Source organism: Sapajus apella, unplaced genomic scaffold, assembly GCF_009761245.1.
Source record: "Sapajus apella isolate SASKATOON/1434 unplaced genomic scaffold, GSC_monkey_1.0 scaffold4, whole genome shotgun sequence".
NCBI lineage: Eukaryota > Metazoa > Chordata > Mammalia > Primates > Cebidae > Sapajus > Sapajus apella.
In genome coordinates, this window is record NW_022436944.1 from 10,472,738 (window position 1) to 10,493,326 (window position 20,589).

The following is a 20,589-nucleotide window of genomic DNA, read 5'->3' on the forward strand; positions in this document are numbered from 1 at the left end:
GTATAGCAACTGTTTATGATGCTCTAGTACAGCAATATATAGCTAAGCATATTCTAAAACATCTCATCTAAGTTAGGGAAGCAGTGACTTAAGAATACAAACCTTTATATGCTAAGCATTCAAAGGCTTTTCTTTCATAGAATCACATATTCAAGAGCCTTAGAAATCATTCAGTTTATACCCTTTACATTACATAGGAACAAACTGAATCCTCCAAAGGTTAGGTGCCAGTGCACAGAATCAGTTCACTCAACACTAACCCAGTGCTTCCCGCACTCTGCTTATTTTCCAAGTAAAAACAGTAAACAAAAGTAATTTTTCTTTGGCAATAATTTTCATATGTGCTCAGTAAAAAAAAAACACTGTTATCTATAATCCAGATCATAGAGGAGTCAACGATGACTCCACTGGAAGCTCAAACTTTTGCATATTGTTTTAACCACTCACTCCACTTGGCCACAAAAGACTTTAAAAATAAGCTAAGTTCCCCCCCATAAAAATATAATAACTTTGAAAACTTACTAAACAATATATTATCAATTTACTTGCCTTTCAAGTCATGCAATATCTGCAAGAGCAAATGCCATTTTTAGTCAAAAAATAAATACAAAGCTGAATATTTACTTAAAAGGTAGAGTCAACAAGGAAATAAATTATACTATGATATGATGACATAATTTAGTCATTAACAAAATTGAAGATCATAATAATATGTTACAGCAAGAGTTAGGTCAAAATTTAAAATCTAAAAAGACTAGTCTGTTATAAATCTAAACATTGTTTTAAAGATGTCATAAGCCCCCTTTTCTAATCAATCTTTGCTTATTTGTTTTTTGCAATTATGAAATAGGATTTTCTTTCAAAAAATAACCCATTCTTTCCTGTATTGATTATAATAAATTTATCATAAGCCTACTTTTACACATACCGTAATCAAGATAACCAAGGTAAAAATAAAGTTGAATCTCTGCTGACTCCATAAAAGACAAATTATGTGGTCCTCAAATGTTCTCTACAAATGCTTTAAATAATATAGTAATCGTACTAACTGCCACATTTTGACAGAATTCCAGCAAAAACCAGCTTCACGTTGTGCATACATATTTTATCTAGCACTAAACAAATAAAAAGTCCAAGTTGTAAAATACATACATAGTATTACTGTATTTTTACAAATTAACAAAAGCTTAGTAATATATGCCTGAAAATAGAGAAGGATATAGAAGATGAGTGGTAACCATTAAGACAAGATTGATGGCAGGCAGAAAAAGATATAATCATTTTTCTTTACGTATCAGTTTTTTTTGACATATTACAGTGAACATGTATTAAAGTACTTTATAATATTTAAAAGTATATAATGAAGTTTTTTAAAAGGGTAAGGATACAAGCAAATAAAGAACAAAATTTTCTCATAGTTCGCTGTGAGTATACTGGAAATAAGATATTGTTTTTAGCTATCTTGTTACTTACATTAACTGGAACTACTACAATTTTTCTTTCTCTACAGAAATAATGATACACTTTAGAAAGTCTTATGCTTTGATAAATTTTCACACACTATTTTAACAACCCTATAAGTAAGGGGAAAATGAAAAAAGTGAAACAGAGCTGTTGTGTGCGTTGCTAGAGGTCACACAGTAACATCACACTATTCTGACTCCTTGTGCTGCGCTCTTCCTAAAATAAGCAGGCTGTGTATGTTAAAATTAAATATAGATGCTATTATTCAGTGGTAAATGGTAATTAGTGTGGTTAAAGATACCATTGTGGCAAAGGCGTTCTCCATCTTAACTCCTAATGCCTTGACTGGAGAAATAGAAAGCAACCCTGTCATCCCTGTTGCTAGTTCTCTCTCTACAGTTACTGAAGTTAGATCCCAAGAAAGCCCCTGAAATAACTACTAGGTACCACATGTACCTGCAATGAAGGCAAGCCTACAGTGTTTTGAACCCTAATACAAAATAAAAAGAAAATAATATCCAGTAACTGCAGTAGTTTCAAGGTCTGATTTTTAGACCCTTAAGTAATGGGAAGTAGGGGTTACTTTAATACATTTAGAATATTTATATTTACTTTAAAAAGCTTTAATAACCTCATGTGCATAAAAGTCAAAAATAGTTATCTATATTAAACATATTTCTGAGACTAGTAGCAATATCATGAAAATTGCATGATGTCTTTTTTTTTTTTTTAAATGTTAGGTTGCCAGCATTTCCTCACTATTTTCAAAAACATTGTGCCTCATGATAAAACACACAGGTCTTTCTGTAGAGGGTGAAAGGAGGGATTGGGCAAGGGCAGAGAAGGGCCCAAGTTCATGCTATTTGGATGACTGGACAATATTTATTAATCATTTATTACAGAAGCAATTTTCAATAAACTTGTAACTCATCAAAATATATCAGAGAAATGGATCACTTGACATGACACTGTTTATGACTAGATTATATGCCAGTCCTCAGATTTAAGATCTGTAAACTGCCTAAGAAATTATGACAGTAATATGACATTAACATGACATTAACATTTTATCCACATTAAAGGTATTTTAATTTGCACACATTCATAGGACACACTGTATGTTAAAAGGAAAGAGAAAGATTTATGGAATTGGTCTTGTAGAAAGAAGAAAAACTTCATGCTGTTTCACCTCATGATCACAGTTTGAGGAAAGTGTCTGTTTTAACATGTGGTTTAACCCTAAACCTCAAATGTATATTGTCTTAGGTGAGAAAAATAAATTAAAATGTTGGGAGGAAAGGTATCTATTATGCTGAAATCCTTAAACTGTGAAATGAGCTAATAAATATTTTTAATCAGTGTTTAATAAATTTATTGACTATATGCATAACATCAGTGCATTTTGAGATAATATATTCTGAAACTCAAACATTTTTTCGGAACACAATAAGAAAGTATAAAACTACAACTGAAATATTTAAAATGCTACAGATGAAAGTTTAGAATATTTATATTTTGCATTTGCTAGTTCATGTTGTGTATTAACTGAATCCCCAAAAGTATGATAATAATCCATTAACTGTGTTTATGCTTGTGTTAAATACAACTTAAATATGCTTGTGTTAAATATGCTTGTGTTATGCACTGTTAAATAGAACTATCAGTCTGAGAACTGAAATACAGCAGTTTGATTTTCAAATGCTTTGTAAAATAGTCTAAAACAGAAAGGAAAGGGTTTTTATTGGAACCTGATAGTTATTGATGAATACCTAATAGCAATGGGACTGCCTACATTTCTGGCAAGCAGAACCATATTCTTATAAACCACTGGGGGGCTAAACAAACTATTAACGACAGTTGCTTTTCAACACTTAAAATGGTCAGACTGTGTTACCTGACCACAAAGACAAGTAGGTCATCACTCTCAAATGTTATGCAATGTAAGAAACATAAATGAGACCTCTGTGGAAAGACAAAACCCACAGGTATGGCTCCAGAGTTCTTTTGCTATTCAACTATTAATAGAAAACAAATCCCACTTAAAGCTATAAACACTTGTAACCCTTTGCACTAAAAGATGTTATTATCACTCATTTAATTTTCCGCTTAAAGCTTAACAAGGTATTATTAGTCCTAGTGTCTAACTAAAGTCCTGAAAAATACAACTTGTAACATCTGAACCTAAAATTTTAAAACAAATGTCTGTTACTCTTGTAAGATAAGATAAATTTTTTGCCCCTCTATAAACTTTTGGAGTACCCCTTTCCCCTGGGTTTATGAACACCCAACCAATCATTCACAGATTGCAAAATAATATTCAATGAGTGTAAGGGAACCATCTAGATTCTTCACCAGATTCAGAAGGCCTTCTTCATTGGACACATGTCTTTCAAGTCAATGCCTTTTAATGTATTTTTTTTTCCTGGTGGTCACTGAACTAGCAGCATCAACCTTGCTTAGGAGCTAGTTGAAATGCATAATTTCAAATAGTGCCCCAGACCCAAAGAATCAGAATGTGCTTTAAGCAAGATTCCCAGGTGACTCATATGTACATTAAAGATGGTGAAGCACTGCCCTAGATCACCCTGTACAGTTACTACCAGCTACTTCTATTTATTTGACTCTTCAGAAAAGAGAAAAAAGGAAGCTTTAGAAACATCATACTGATCAGGATAATTCATTTCATTCCTTGCCAAAGGGGGCATAGCACAGCTGTCCTTCTTTCAAGCCAGAAACAACCCACAAAACTATTTTGACCTTAAAAAGTAACAATTTTTCATACAGCTGAACTTAATATTTTCTGATCTAAATCCTTCTCCCAGAAAAGGATAGCATCATTTTTATAGTTTTCTTATAAAATAATAATAGCTGTATTGTCATCAAATGGCAAGGCTCTATCTCCTATTTTTTTCTGAATTGTAAAAATAAAAACGTGTTACTTTATTAAAGCTCCCTCCCGAAAGCAAACATTTTAATCCCCATTCAGTAGTCCAATAAGGGTCAGTACTCACTACATTATCTGGAATTTAAAACATAATGATAGAAAAAACATGGAGTCACTGGGTGCGGTGGCTCACACCTGTAATCCCAGCACTCTGGGAGGCCGAGGTGGGCAGATCACCTAAGGTCAGGAGTTTGAGGCCAGCCTGGTCAACATGGTAAAACCCTGTCTCTACTTAAAATATAAAAATTAGCCAGGTGTGGTGGCAGGTACCTGTAGTCCCAGCTACTCAGGAGACTGAGACAGGAGAATCACTTGAACCTGGAACGTGTGGGTTGCAGTGAGCTGAGACTGCACCACTGCACTGCAGTCTGGGCAACAGAGCAAGACTCTGTCTCAAAAAAAAAAAAAAAAGAAAGAAAGAAAGAAAAAGAAAAAACATGGTGTCCAGCACCCTTTACAGAACAAGAATTTATAGTCAACTTTCTACAACTTCAGAGCAGCATTTAAAAAAAAAAAAAAGTCAGGAGCAACATCTAATAACTACCCACCGCGACTCCATCAACCCTTCTGTGTTAAGAGACTTAACCCTGGGTCATTATCAGAAGGCCTTTCATCTATAAGTGATTCTTCATCAAATTTTTTAAAAAATTATTTTCTTAAGTTCATTATAAAATCTAAGCACAACATTATAAGCAGTGCTTTCATTCATTTTCTTTAAGTCTTAAACAATGTTATAGGCACTGAGTTCTCTGAGATGTTTTGTGTTTTATTGTTCTAAGGATTCCTGGAGGATGATTCCTTACGATTCAAGGCCTATTCAACAGGGGTTTCCAAAGTATATAAAAGTAAATAAGTAGTAAAAAGATTCAGCAAGAAAGGGATTTTCTTAGTCTATATGTGTTACTATGGAGAAGTATACAGCATATATATGAGCCTGGGCAATTAATAAAGAGTTTTATTTGGCTCACATTTCTACAGGCTGCGCAAGAAGCAAGGAGCCAGCATCTGCTTCTGGTAAGAATCCCAGGCTACTTCTACTAATGGCAGAAGGTGAAGGAAGCCAGTGTGTGCAGAGATCACATGGTGAGAGAAGAGGTAAAGCAAAGGGAAGGGAGGTGCTAGATGCTCTAAACAACCAGTTCTTGAGGATATTCAAAAAGCATGAACTCACTCATCGCCAGAAGCAAGGCACCAAGCCATGCAAGAGGGATCCAACCCCATGACCCAAACACCTCCCATTAAGCCCCAAACTAACACTGGGGATCAATTTTCAACATGAGGTTTGAAGGGATAATATTCAAACTATGGCAGGAACTAAAAAAAAGACAAACAAAACACATACACACACAATTAGAGTCCTTGAAGAAGAAAACAAAACAATAAAACACAGCTAATATTTAACTGTAGGCCACGAAAATTAATTCTGAAAATGAGACTAATTTAAATCTATAAGAAAGCTTACCATATACTTGGAAAAACTGAACTTCAGAAAACAACCAACCTTTAGGATTATCCTAGTAAAACTAGACTTTAAGGCCAAGGAGAAAATGGCAGAAACTCCAGGCAAAAAAATAAAATTACCAATAAGGGGAGGAAAATAAGGCTGGTACTGGCAATATCAAAAGCAATATATAAAACAAGGCATTAGTGGAACAGTATTTTTAAGAAAATCAAAGAAAGAAAAGGCAAACCAAATATTTTATATCCAGCCAAGTTGTCATTCAAGTGGCAAGACTATATCAAAACAGATTGGAATGTGTAAGATCTCAGGGAATATTGTACACAGGAGCCTTTTCTGAGGAATATACTATGAGCTTCATCGAAACAAGAAATAACTGGGGAAATACCAGCAAATGAACTGATAGAAAGCATTTGATATACTTAATTTTACAGCTGATTCTAAAACAAAGTAATAGCATGGGTAGAAGAATGGCACATAAACATCATGTATTCTAACAAAGCAACAAGCATACAAAAAGAATGATGGACACGGTGGCCCATGCCTATAATGGCAGCACTTTGGAAGGCCAAGGGAAGTGGTTTGCTTGAGCCCAGGAGGATAATTCCTTAGGATTCAAGGCCTATTCAACAGCGGTTTCCAAAGTATATAAAAGTAAATAAGTAGAAAAAAGGGTCAGCAAGAAAGGGATTTTCTTAGTCTATGTGTGTTGCTATAAAGGAATACATGAGCCTAGGCAATTAATAAAAAGCTTTATTTGGCTCGCATTTCTATAGGCTGTACAAGAAGCAACATCAGCCTGGAACACATGGCAAAAACCCATCTCTACTAAAAATACAAAAATTAGCCAGGTATGGTGGTACACGCGTGTGGTCCCAGCAACTCAGGAGGCTAAGGGCGGAGGATTACTTGAGCCTGAAGGGGGGCGCAGGTTGCAGTGAGCTGAGATCAGGCCACCGCACTCCAGCCTGGATGACAGAATGAGACCCTATCTCAAAAAAAAAAAAAAAAAAGAGAGACAGAGATAGAAAACAAAAAGAAATAAAAGAAGGATGAAAGGAAAACTCTAATAGGATCACTGGCTAAAATAAAAGTAGTAAGTGGGAATCAAAGGATACCATTAAAATATTAAGTGGGCTTTTTTTTTCCCCTTTTTCCTTCTTTTTTGATTTTTTCCAAACTTCAACAGGTGTCAGAAAGTAGGGCTTTTTGATGAAGACACAATTGGTTGCCTTGGCTGTGGGACTCTGGTCTACCTGCTCCTGTTCCTGACTCACTGCTGTTTGCTCTCTGCCAGTAACAAGTCCATCAGGAAGCTGTGCTACAGCCATGGCTTTTAAAAATGCCAAGAAAACACCCATGATGCCAGAGGTGGCAATTCACCAAATTAGAATTCACACACACATGCAGCCGAAACATAAAATCCCTGGAGGAGATGTATGCTGACTTGATCAGAGGCACAGAGGAAAAGAATCTCAAAGTGAAAGGACCAGTTTGGATGCCTACCAACACTTTGAGAATCACTATAAGAAAACTGCTTTGCGGTGAAGGTTCTGAGACATGGGTTCACTTTCAAATGAGAATCCACAAGCTACTTATTGCCTTGCATGGTAATTCTGAAATTGTTAAGTTGATTATTTCCATCAATACTGGGCCAGAAGTTAAAGTTAAAGTCATCATTGCAGGTGCTTAAGTCAGCTATTTTAATAAATTGATTACTAGTTGTCAAAAATAACTAAATAAATAAAAACTTAGGCAGGAATAAAGTAGAATTAAAGAACAATAAAAAACACAAATAGAAAGTTAACCACTAGAACAAAACTACAAACCTTTCTAGATTTCATAGTTAGGAAAATAATAAAAATAGTTTTAAAAAAATTTTTTAACTTTTTTTTGAGATGCGGGATTCTCCCTATATTGCCCAGGCTAGTCTTGAACTCCTGGACTCAAGCAATCCTCCTACCTCAGCTTCCCAAAGTGTTGGAATACAGGCATGAGCCACTGCACCCAGCCAATAATACCTCTTAAGAGACAATTCTCTATAGTGGTGCTGTATATCTTACATCAGCTTTTGTTCTAGACTGCATTTTCAAAGACATTTGTAGTGTAATCTTGGAAGAGAGAGATAAAGTTTCCCCTTGGACCAGAAGGCAATTTTGTTATCTGACTAGGATAATAAAGATGTATTTCCCTAAAATTTGGACAGGTTTAACAGCAGAACTCCTAAAGAGCTCCTAAAGAACTCCTTAAAGCTTAAGATCTCTTAAAGAACTCCTATACTTGGGAGTTCCTCAGCTATGACACAAACCCACTGAGTATGCAGCATTACTTCTTGGAACTTGGGGGTCAAGAGAAACCAGTATACACATGAAGCATGTGCTACCTGTTGTGCTGTTAGCAATAAATCACTTTGCCTCTGACCAAGGAATCTTGTGTCTTCCACCAGCATCTATACAACTGTGGAAGGCATGCCAAGTAGGCTAAAATATCAGACTCTTAATCAAGAAACAATAAATATAATGGTACAAACAGTAATTTTTCCAGGATATACTGCTAAGCAAAAAATAAACAAAAGGAGGGAAAAAAGAATACAGAAACACACACAAACACACAGACATACACACAGACACACACACACACACACACACACACACACACACACACACACACACAGTTTTACTCCCCCCCCCCAAAAAAAAAGGAAAAAGAAAAAAAAGAGGAATGATAAACCAGAAGTCAATAAAATTGGCTACCTATAAGGGGTAAAGGGAAACATACGCTCCCACAATTGGCTACCTACAAGAGGAAGAGAGTGACACACACACCTCTCCAAGAATACCGTATGTATAATTTTGATGTCTGGAAGCATGTTAACATCATACATGCTCAAACATAATTAAATCAACAGAATGGGGACAAAGACACCTAAATTGAATGCAAACAGAAACAAATAAACGCACTGTATTTCAAATGAGTAACGTAACTATACTCATTGGAGAAAAGGAATTGCAAATAAATCTGGAACTCTTTTTAGCAGGGTTATTTTACTCAAAGTATATTTGCAGCAATTCTAAAACTATTTTATGTGTATTATATGACTGAGAAAATGAGTAAATGTATTGGTGTTATTAAGAGTCAGCGTTCTCACTTGTCAAAAGCACCCAGGAGCCATCTTGAAAGGATTCTCCCTAGATAAATCTGGGACAATCTGAGCATCAAAATAAATAAGGAAAGTAATTGACAATAGCCTATTTAATAAAATTAAAATATGAGTCCTACTCCTGATAAACAGATAAACAAAACAAGGAGGCTAGGCTCTTCCTTACTGTAGAGTGATAGCTATAACATGGAGGGAGCAGTAGAACTGGATAATCTGTATTCTGCAATCATCAGACAAGAATCATCAATGGATAACAGAGCAACAGCCTTCAAAGTCTCAGTCTAGAGCTTTTAACAGACATGGGCTTTATGGGTAGTTAATAAGTTTGTGAGGAGAAAAATAAGATGGTATTGGACAGTGTATTACAAGAAATTTAAACTGAGGAGAATGAGATACTAAGACAGTTCTCAGGAACACTTGGCAACATCAAGAGAAAGAAATGATTAAGAAGAAAAACAAAACAGAGAGGCTGAATCAATGGTCTAAGAGATTGTAAAAAACTTAAGTAAAGGAAATCAGTCTTTGAAGAGCTTCCAGGGGAACAGTCCACCTATCCCACTCTTTTCTCCATAGATCCACACTTGCTTTTTCCTTTCCAGGGTTACATATAACTATATACCACGAAGAGCATATAAACATATAGTACAAAAACAATGCAACTATGTTACCTGGTAGCAAGCATAACAAGCCACATATGTAATTTTTCTTAACTTATTAAAATGTATATTGGCTTTTACTCCTCTTAGAACAATGCTAATTCTCTATGATAATCTAAATAAATAATTAAATAATTTTTTAAAACAAAGACTGAAGAAAGCTATGCAAAGAAAAAATTAATTCCAAATGTGCAGGATGCTTTTCTCATTTTAATTTTATACCATATATGTTTTAACATTAATCTATTCGAAAATATACTTCTAATTGCATTCAGCTACACAGCCAATTCAAAAAGAGCTACATATACGCTAGAAGGCTTCTAACAATCTCCTCAGCAGTGAAAGGGAGAGACACAAACCTCTGCCACCCACAGGTGCTAGACAGAACAGGTTTCATTAATGTACAACCCATAAATTGTTGAGTTTAGCTCCATTTTAGGCATGAACCTTTTTAGAAAGGTTTATAAAGATATTCTTCATAATATCACTGACAATTTTTACTGAGTATTATTAATGCACAAGGCAAGATGGATGAATGGATGGATAGACAGATGGATAGATGAATATATTGTTAATAGTTCACAGTTGGTGGCTCAATTATAACATCAAGTAACAGTCTTTCAAACAACTAAGATGAAATGCATTCAAATCATCTGGTTCTTACTACCTAACTGTATGCTAGTCCTGGCTCTCTCATTTCCAAAATGCATATCTTTGAAATATATTTGCAGTACATGACAGATAAAAATGAAATATAACTTAGACTCAAGAATAGGGAAGAATAATTAATATACAATTATTCTTCAATGATAACCATGTTTTATCAAAAGTGTTAAAATATTTTTAGCCAGAGAACTCTTTCTTCAGATGAAATGTTGTTAAAAAGTTCACACATTTATTCTACAAAATAACTAAAAGTAGAACTATTTTGGTTAAAGTGAGTAATGGAAGTCTGGAGTACCATCGGCTTTGGAGAGGTTTCTGGGCAGCCCAAGGCACAGTTAGAAAACCACTGCTAGATAAATTTATAATATAAATGTGTAAAACAGTCAATGAAAATGAGATCCTACTAGTAAGTATAAAAAGTATGGAATTTAAACTAGAGAAACATCAAACCCATTACTCTTTACTGAAGAACATGAACAAAGTAAATATAAAGTATTTTTAATAAATAATAACTTACAACAAAAATATAAAAGACACTTCAGGCCAGGTGGCTCACACCTGTAATCCCAGCATTTTGGGAGGCCGAGGCAGGCAGAACACCTGAGGTCAGAAGTTTTGAGACCAGCCTGGCCAATATGGTGAATTCCCATCTCTACTTAAAACACAAAAATTAGCTGGTCGTGGTGGCAGGCACCTGTAATCCCAGCTACTCAGAGGCTGAGGCAGAAGAATCACTTGAACCTAGAATGCAGAAGTTGCAGTGAGCCAAGATCACTCCACTGCACACCAGCCTGGGAGAAAGAGCATGACTCCATCTCAAAAAATAAAAATAAAAAATAAAAGACACCTCATTTTGGCACTATGATAGCTATTCTTCCTGTTGTAAGCCCCTAAGTGATACTGGAATGTGATGTTACAGATTAACGTGTCTATTCTGATGTCCGTATGTCCTAAATCTATGTGCTATTTTGAACTGATAAACAGTGGTTCAGGAAATACTTTTTAATGATGAAAATATCAATGTTATTTACTAACTTCTAATCCTCAAATACACAGCTCAAATTTTCTAAGTATTATACTCTGCTTTTTAATAATTCATTTCTAATTTTTAGGATCACTTTTAAAAGTCTAAGTTTCCTCAGTTTCCTTTAGCTGTAAAAGAAAAACCAAGAATTCCTTTCAACTCTAAAACTGGTATAAGTCAAAATGAAGCTGTCTCTTGCTACTGTTTGCTTCTGTGGAAGCCAATCGAAAGTATATTAATAGTTAACAAAGCTACAGTATGATATACGAATGAAGCCTTGCATTAAAAAAACTACTTAGACAGTATTTACAAAAGAATCTGTACCATTAATTATTCAACATTTGGATCTGATCAGAAACCAGAGTATGACTCTATAATGCTCAGTTTAAATGAACTACTTAGTGTTGTAAGAAACACTCAATACAGTGGGCTTAACAAATTTCAGACATACTACAATTGTACGGGTTTTCCAATTTTTTGATCAATGACAGATTTTAATGCTAAATCAGTCTGAATTTCACTTTTCTCTAAAATGTTTACTTAAACCAAAAATTTTGCATCTCAATTATTTTATATTCTAAATCTGAATGTAGTTTAAATCAATGCATTATTCATAAAGCAAAGACATCAGGAAAGACAAAGCTGTGCACTTCTTTCAAAGCTGCTAAATTGCTAAAACATACCACATTTATGCATGCAATATTTGAATGTGTTTTTCTTAAAACACAGCTTGTTTTCATCAGATCAAGATATGCCAAAAATTCTACACCAAACAATTTTTGTTTATAATTAAAGCAAGCATCAATCCAAGGATTGTCAACCATTTTATTTCATCTCTACATAAAAAAAAAGTAATTTAAAAAATTTTTAATTTTCCTTGAAATGATAAGAGAAATGAAAATGTAAGTGCCTTCACATAATAACAGTAAGCTGACCCTCTGGGAAATAGTTGACTTTCTCAATACAAGGTATTCAAAGCTCATTCAAAGTGTTCATTTAGAATGCAGATATCAAAGATGATGTAAATGTTCAAGAGAAAATTAGAACTTACCAGATGTTCTAATCCAGCTTTGATGTTTCCAGATTCCCTAAAATAGAAGAATAAAAGTTCTAAATAGTTGTTAAATCCTTGTCTGCTCTAATTTGTTTAACCTAAAAATGTTTTATAAACTCTTGTAATTTTTATCTATATTTACTTATGTTCATAACACTGTTTTTAAAACAAAACAATTTTTATCAAAAGTGAACAGATACTTTATAAGATTTACCACTAAATTAGTATTTCACTAAGAAAATTTTCAGATTTTTCAAAGTCAATGAAAAACACAACAAACTCAAAAATATCATTATTTTACTCCTCACACAATATCTATTCCTTTCACAGTAGCTTTTCCATGATTTTATTAATTATTTTTATTTCCAATGCTTATTATGGAAATGTTCAAATTTACAGATATTATCCACTACCTAGATTCTACAACTCATATTTTTATTTGCTTTTGCAAATATCCATCCATCAATGGTTGCATTTTTATGTACACATAAAGAATACATTTGTGAGTACATAGCTAAATAACTAAATCTTAACCTATTTTCTTCTGTCATTAACTTTATTAATTTAATGCACACTACAAACCAGGACCTAAGATCATTTTAATATTAAAAAAGAAAATATCACCAAAGAAAACATAAACATCAAATATCATGAAATATTTTAAGTACCATGATACTTAATTGAAAATATTAAATTTCCTGCTTTATACTGTAAAAGAGACTGCTTATGGAACTAAAAACAGAAGTATTTGTACAAGTAGCAAACATAATATACATTGTTGAAATGTGGCAAACAGTTAAATTTTTTCTGATTTCAATCTGTACTAATTTATTTGTGACAAATGAACTTTGGCTTTTCTCATTCTGGTCAAGCAATATTTTAGTTCCATTATAACTACCAAGCATTACCTTTTTAAACAAGAAATTATAATCCTAGCACATTGCTGAAAGTAATTATTAATATAAATCCTCCAACGATAAACAGTATTACTATATTCATGATGTTTAATCTTTTCCCCACACCTCAACTTTCTTTTCTATTTCTGTCTTCTATTTTTTCTTTGCCAAAGATATACTTACCTGTTTCCTTTGTCTTGCTGTACTATCTTCCCAAATTTCTCCATTTCTATTCCCTTTAGATTTGCTGCTTGAAAACTGTACTCATGGCTTCCAACCTTTGCTCTCATGGTCCACTATGATATATTAGGAATAAAATCCCACTTCTACTGATTAGCACTAATTTTCAGCCATTCTTTTCCATATTTCCTGCTTCTGGCAATCTTAGCAAAACTATATATTCAATGTTTAGCTATTTAATGGTTTCTGAAACTCATTCTTTAATCTCTGATGTCTGCAGTCCTACTGACAAATGATAGGAATAAATTACTGCAAGGTGCGACAGAAGGCTACTAGCTATATAAATAATTATTTTATACTTTATCATTACAAAATTAATGTAATTATTGGAGCTGGGAGTCAAATGAATCTTTATGTTTTCACAAGAACATTAAAATATGGTTATTTGTGTAACAAAATTTAAACAAAAAAAGTAACAGTGTAACATCTGAGCAGGACAACGTGTGTGTGCGTGTACACACGCACACAAACACACACACAAATCAAATCTTCCTCCCATCACTGACTCCTAGTTCTCAATCTTGGCTTATCTTTCTGAAGGTGTTCTATGCACTTGTGTGTGTATGTGTGTCTGTGTGTGTGCCCCTGTATGTTTCTTTCCCCGTCTAGCTTGTTTAAATCCACAATAGAAGTATACTATACACACTGTTTTGTACCTTCACTTGGCAATCTATCTTAGAGTTTGTGCTATATAATACACATCTACTTCGTTTCCTCCCACAGCTACATTGTCACAAAATGGTTCTTATTGGAAAATAATATTGTAATATAAAATGAACAAAAATGACCAGATTCAAAATACAAATCCATACCTGATTATGTGAAATAACTGGGGCTAGATATGCTTTATCAGAATATTACAGATTTCAGAAAGGTTAAGGTATGTCATACAATGCTGCCAGTAGGGTCTGATGCAGCATCTCATCATCATACACATTAATAATTCTGAAACAAACATATTAATGTCCACATAAAATGGGATAAACAAAGACTGTAAATAGCCTCATTTCAGAGTAGGTTTGCTTTCAACTGAGCCTGCCACAATCTTAGGGAAAATCACTTGATTTTCTGAGATGCTTGTATTTTAGAATCAGGACAAGAAACTGTTCTTTACAACAAAAAGGAAATGTAGGCTATTTCTTTGCTATGTTTCTAGCAATACTTCACATTAAAAGGTATTTATAAAATGTTTTTAATGGCACGCCTGAGAGAAAATTAGTCATCATTTTTGACACATTCCCTTTCCTTCACTACCAAATGTAATCAACCACAGGGTCTTGACTATCCAACATCCTTAATTATCATTAGATCTAACTATTTCTTTCTATTTTCACAGCTTTTACGTTATTTCAGTCCATCATCTTTTCTTCCTAAATTGTTGCAACAGCCCTCTTACTGGGTGTCAATAGTTCCTGCCTTGTCCCATGTCAATTCATTCTGCATAACACAGGAAAATCTTTCTAAAATGTAAGCTTAATCATATCAATTCTCTTCTTAAAATCTACAATATCCTACCACACTTCAGTTTACCTATTCCTTCTATTATCTTGTCAAAGCTACATTACAGGAAAAGAAACAAGAGCAGCCACAACAAACTACTAACCTGGTTTTACTCACCAATAAACCACTTTCTCCCTTTACCTAAAATGTTCCTTTTCTCCCAGCCTCCTCTAATCTTCCCTGTCTATCTAACAAAAATCCATCCTACAGGACTCATCCTAAACCATTCTTAAATTGAAGAAACCTTCTCCCTTTCCCACAAATTATGTAATAAATTCTTCCTATACATTTCCATAATACTCTGGGCATGTCCCATCACAGAACTGATCACAGTATTTTAGAAATGCCAGTTTACTTTCCCATTCAAACCAGTGAAATAAAAACTCCTTGAAGATATGCGTTGCATCTTTTTAATTTTTATATTCCAGCACTCAGTACAATGCCTGAATCAATGTATTTAAGGGTGTGACATCTGACCATCACAAGACAGGCTTGGGTAGAGTTAGTAGCAACCAGCTCCAGCTCAGGTGTCTGAGCAGTACTACTCAGCCCCACTCTATCTCCAACCCACGTAAAGAGCAAGGCCATTTGCAATAGTGAACGGCTGCCTAAGATATAACAGTAGTATTAGGAGGAAGGTACACATGCATGGATGTACATGAACATGTGTAAGGTGTGGGTTGTTCTTCTGCTTTCCTTTTTTTTTTTTTTTTTCCTTAACTGTTTTTGAGGGAGTGGGAGCCACAATGGGGAAAGTAGCTGAGGCTAAACTAGAACACTAGAGGTTTTCTACTCTAGTTTTTAAATTAACCTGGAAAAGTACAAGTCAGATCCTAGGTTTTTACCCCTCCTTTTAGATTAAAATTACTAGTCAAGGCAGCTAAATGCTGTTAGGAAACAAAAGGTAAACCCACAAGGAAAATTTTAAGATGTATAAACAGAAATTAAAAAAAATAATAATCTTATCCAGATAAAACAGAATAAACTAAAGAAGAATGTAAACAAAATAACATGTTCAAAGAGATGATTTTTAGAAATATAAGTATAAAAATACTGCTATGAAAAAGAATCAATATATGTTAGTATTAAAAACATAATCATTTGAAATAAAAAATTCAGAGAAAAGATTGAAAACAATAGATACAGACAGAATGAATTAATAAGCTGGAAAACCGGGTAGATGAACTATTACAGAAGGCATAGGGAGGGGCAAAAAGACAAAACAAGTGATAGAATTAAGAACAGGAGAAGTGTAAATATACAATGAGAATCCTAGAAGTAATGAAAAAATTGAAGAGAAGAAATATTTGAAGAAATAATGACAGAGAGTTCCCAGATATAAAAATATTCAAATCTCAGATTGAAAGGACACATAGAGTGCTGAGAAGGATGTTTAAAAATCTACAGCAAAGCATATTATAAGGTCATTTAAGACTATAATGAATTAAGAGAAAAGTCAAAAAGCTTCCAGAATGAAAAAGGAGACCCCTCCACAAAGGAAGAATAACACTGATATTAGACTTCTCAACACTAAAGTGGAGGCAAAAAGACAATGGAGTAGTAACAACTCTCAAGATGAAGTGTTACAGGAAAGTAACTGTGAACCTATAATTAAGATATAGCTAATAAACTATTATTTAAATACAAAAAAAAATAAGGAAATTCTCAGCATACAAGGTTTCAGAAAATTCACCACACAAAGACATTATTTAAAAGAAGTCTTGAGGAATATAATGCAGGTAAGAAGAGAAATAAATTCAGGAAGAAGCAACAAGGTAAGGCAAGTAAAGAATGACCTAGAATTGAGTAATTGTTATAATCTAAGTAATCAATAACTAAAAAGAAAACTAGAGAAAATTCACCCATAATCACCTGGAACTGAAATCCCAGAAAAGATTTTCAGATTGGATAAAAAAATAAAATCCAACAATGTATTATTTATAAAAGACACATAATACAGAAGGGTTTCCCATAAAACCAGGGAAATTAACCAAAAGCAAGCTGGAGCAGCAAGTTTAATGCTTTAATGACAAAATATATTTAAGTCCCCTACTCCCATACATACACACACATATATATACACACACACACACACACACACACACACACACACATATATATGTATTATTATGAAAAGAAGGTAATTTTAGGTAATATATAATACATATATACATACCCACATGCATATATGTATGTGTATATATGAAAATAAAGTAATTTTAGGTTAATATATAAATATATGAGAGTCAGGGAATTGCATGTATTCTAGTCTAGCAAAAGATAAACCAAGAAGTTTTCATTTATATCTGGAAGGTTTGCATATACATAAAGCTTAACACCTATCATATTGGGACACCTAAGTTTAAGCAAGCTCTCCATGAAAATCAGTTTTCTTCACTTTTACTTTGGTCAGAAAGATAAGGAAAAATGACCATCTCAAAACAACACAGATAAAGTATCATGAGTACATAACTACAACACAAGATAGTATGATATATAATACTGGTTTTAGAAGCAGAGTGCCTACACTCAAATTTAAACACTCCTACAAAATAATCATGTGAGCTTGAGTAATAATCCAACTTTCCTGAATCTCAGATTATTCATCTATGATGTGAGGCTTAGTTGCCTTACCTAACACACAAGGGTGCTGTGAGTCAGAAGGATAATGTGCATGAAGATAAAAAAAATCAACTATAGAAATGTTATTATGATGGAGGATATTTAAACACAAAAGCCTTAAAAGTGATTCTAAAAGTTTTAATGAATTTTTAAAAATAGAGAAGATACAAGACACTGATAGAAGGATCTTACAACAAATGGTATAAAACCTATCCTCTTTAGTGGTCTGTCTCTTGGGTTGTCCCTGTCATGACTTCATCAATATTTGTGCAACTCCTTTTGCCCTGTGCTGAAAGCAGACTTAATTCAATTATAGGTCTCAAAACTGATAAAATGGTCCTGAAGTGGAAAATGGGAAGAGATTATTGGCAAATGAATAAAGATTTGTATCGAACTAACACACAGGAGTACAGCAGGTCTTTTTTTAATCATTCCCTGTCTTAAATCTTCTGGGAACCATGAGTTTCCCTTCCCCTCATGCAGCACATCGATTTCTGAATTAGACTGCAATATTAAATAATTAATATACTTGCCATGATTGATGTTCTGCATTAGTTGAATATTAGGTTATCAATCAAAATCCACTTGGTTTAATGTAATAATATTGATAAACTGTCATGGACTGTTCATCCAATTTGTAGTTGAGGCAGCACAGATAGTAATGTTGGCATAACACAAGGCTCTAAAGCAGGAAATGCAGTGGCTCAACATACATGAGGCAGACATTTTAAAACTAACTGGGACAAGATTGAGGTTTTCCTAAATAAATCAGGTGGCATCTGATAGTTTCAATGTTAGGCGTGAGAAGATGCCACGTATCAATCATGCTATGGCAGGCAAGAAAAAAATTAAAAGTAGATATTATTTTCCCTTTGTTAGAAATAAACGTCATTATTTTTCCAAAAGAAATATACTCTAAGTCTAAATAAAACTATTACTATGACAAAGCTTATATCCTGTTAAGAAATTTGTTAATAAAAAGACTAAGATTTTGTTAAGGTCTAGTCTTACTAGAAAGTCATCAACTTTTCTTTCCTTTTTTTAAAATATAAGAACAACATCAACCATAGCAAGTGAACATTAAGGTTTTTTAGTAGTCTAGAGGAATTGGGTTAAGGAGCCACACTTAATAATAATATTTATTTTGAAAAAATACTATTCTTTCTGATGATGGCAATTTCCCTTACTCTCGATATTTTGCATCTGCATTTGTCAAAATACAAGCTTAGAAAAATAACTTTAATTACTTAATTCTCCCAGTAAGTAATGACTGCTTTTCTCATCATTCCCTATTATCTCAATTCAAAATCTATTATGGGTTTACTTATAAAAGTGATCACTTAAAAACAAATTTAAGAAACAAAAGACATCTAAAAGAAAAGTGACTTTTTTGGGGGGTAGGGGGCGAGTAGAAACTTAACAAAATAAACACAAACCGAAATCACTTCAAAGAGCAGGCCAAAATTCCAGTGAGTGTTTAGTTATAAAATACTCATAAACTATAATTCACATTACCAACTGAACTAGCATTAAAGTATCATTTCACTAATTCCTTAGTAAATAAAAGACTAAATATAATTATAATCAGTAATATATGTATTATCCTATATAAAATGTGTATATATAAAGTAATTATAAAAAATGGAGTTAAATATTTAAAATATATATTTTTAAGAGACAGTGTCTCCCTGTGTCACCCAGGCTGGAATGCAATAGGAACATCTAGTTAGACTCCAACTCCTGGGTCCAAGTGACCCTCTAGCCTCAGGCTCCCCCAAGTAGCTATGACCACAGGCATGTGCCACCACATTCAGCCAATTTTTTTCTTTCTTTTTTTTTTTTTTAGAAATACGGTCTCACTATGTTGTCCAAGCTGGTCTTGAACTTCTAGCCTCTAGCGGTCCTCCTACCTCAGCCACCCAAAGAACTGGAATTAGAGGTGTGAGCCACTGCACCTGGCCAAAATAAAAATGTACAGTGGATTTTTTTGTCATGAACTAAGCATATTATTTACTTTTAAAAGATCAGTATGCTACAGTTTTCTGTGGATATAAGAGCTAAGATCATGGTTAATTTTGTATTTTTTCTTTCATAAAGCAAAATCTACAGGATTTGTTTTTTTATATGATGTCACTCAAGGCTTATAAATGCCTGACTACATACATTATTAAAAATCCACATTTTCCATCTCAAACAATAATGAAAACATTTTTACACGTATTACATTCTGCTATGTATCAAATGTTATTGATGAACAAAAAGTCTGGTAAAACGTAAATCTAAGAAAACGCTGAGTTCTAATTTCAGCTCTACTATTTACTAAATGATTGGTCTTTGTTCAGTTATATATTTCTCAAATTTTTCTGACCTTACATTCAAAATTAGATTAACAAGATAATCAGCATATAATATAGAAGTCACCCAGTAAATACGGTTCAATATAACAGCTTAATAATGGACCAACTGACTATACTCCACTTTCAAAATAAATTAAAAAATCTTTAAGTTTCAGCTTTTTAAATTGCCTTGAAATCCATTTCAACTGTAATACCTATAAACAAAAGTCAGTCTCATTTTCAAACATCAAATCTTGGAGAGAGACAGGCAGACAGAAATATAGATAGATATTTTTGCTAGCATCCAATAAGAGCACTACAGACATCCTGATATAAGCACATTCTTATGTTCTATTTGCAAGAAGGTAAAGTGTGTTGGGAAAAATAAACAAAAATGATTTCTATTTTTTTTTTTTTTTTTTGAGACGGAGTTTCGCTCTTGTTACCCAGGCTGGAGTGCAATGGCGCGATCTCCGCTCACCGCAACCTCCGCCTCCTGGGTTCAGGCAATTCTCCTGCCTCAGCCTCCTGAGTAGCTGGGCATGGTGGCATGTGCCTGTAATCCCAG

General features: G+C 33.6%; 1 protein-coding gene across 1 annotated transcript in view; it reads right to left on the reverse strand.

The window, feature by feature from the left end:
- Positions 1 to 20,589, reverse strand: part of RSRC1 (arginine and serine rich coiled-coil 1) — a 385,609-nt gene that overhangs the window by 208,628 nt on the left and 156,392 nt on the right. The window contains exon 5 of the mRNA XM_032262404.1: positions 12,425 to 12,461. Coding sequence (XP_032118295.1) covers positions 12,425 to 12,461 — 37 coding nt within the window. The remainder of the gene's footprint in view (positions 1 to 12,424; positions 12,462 to 20,589) is intronic.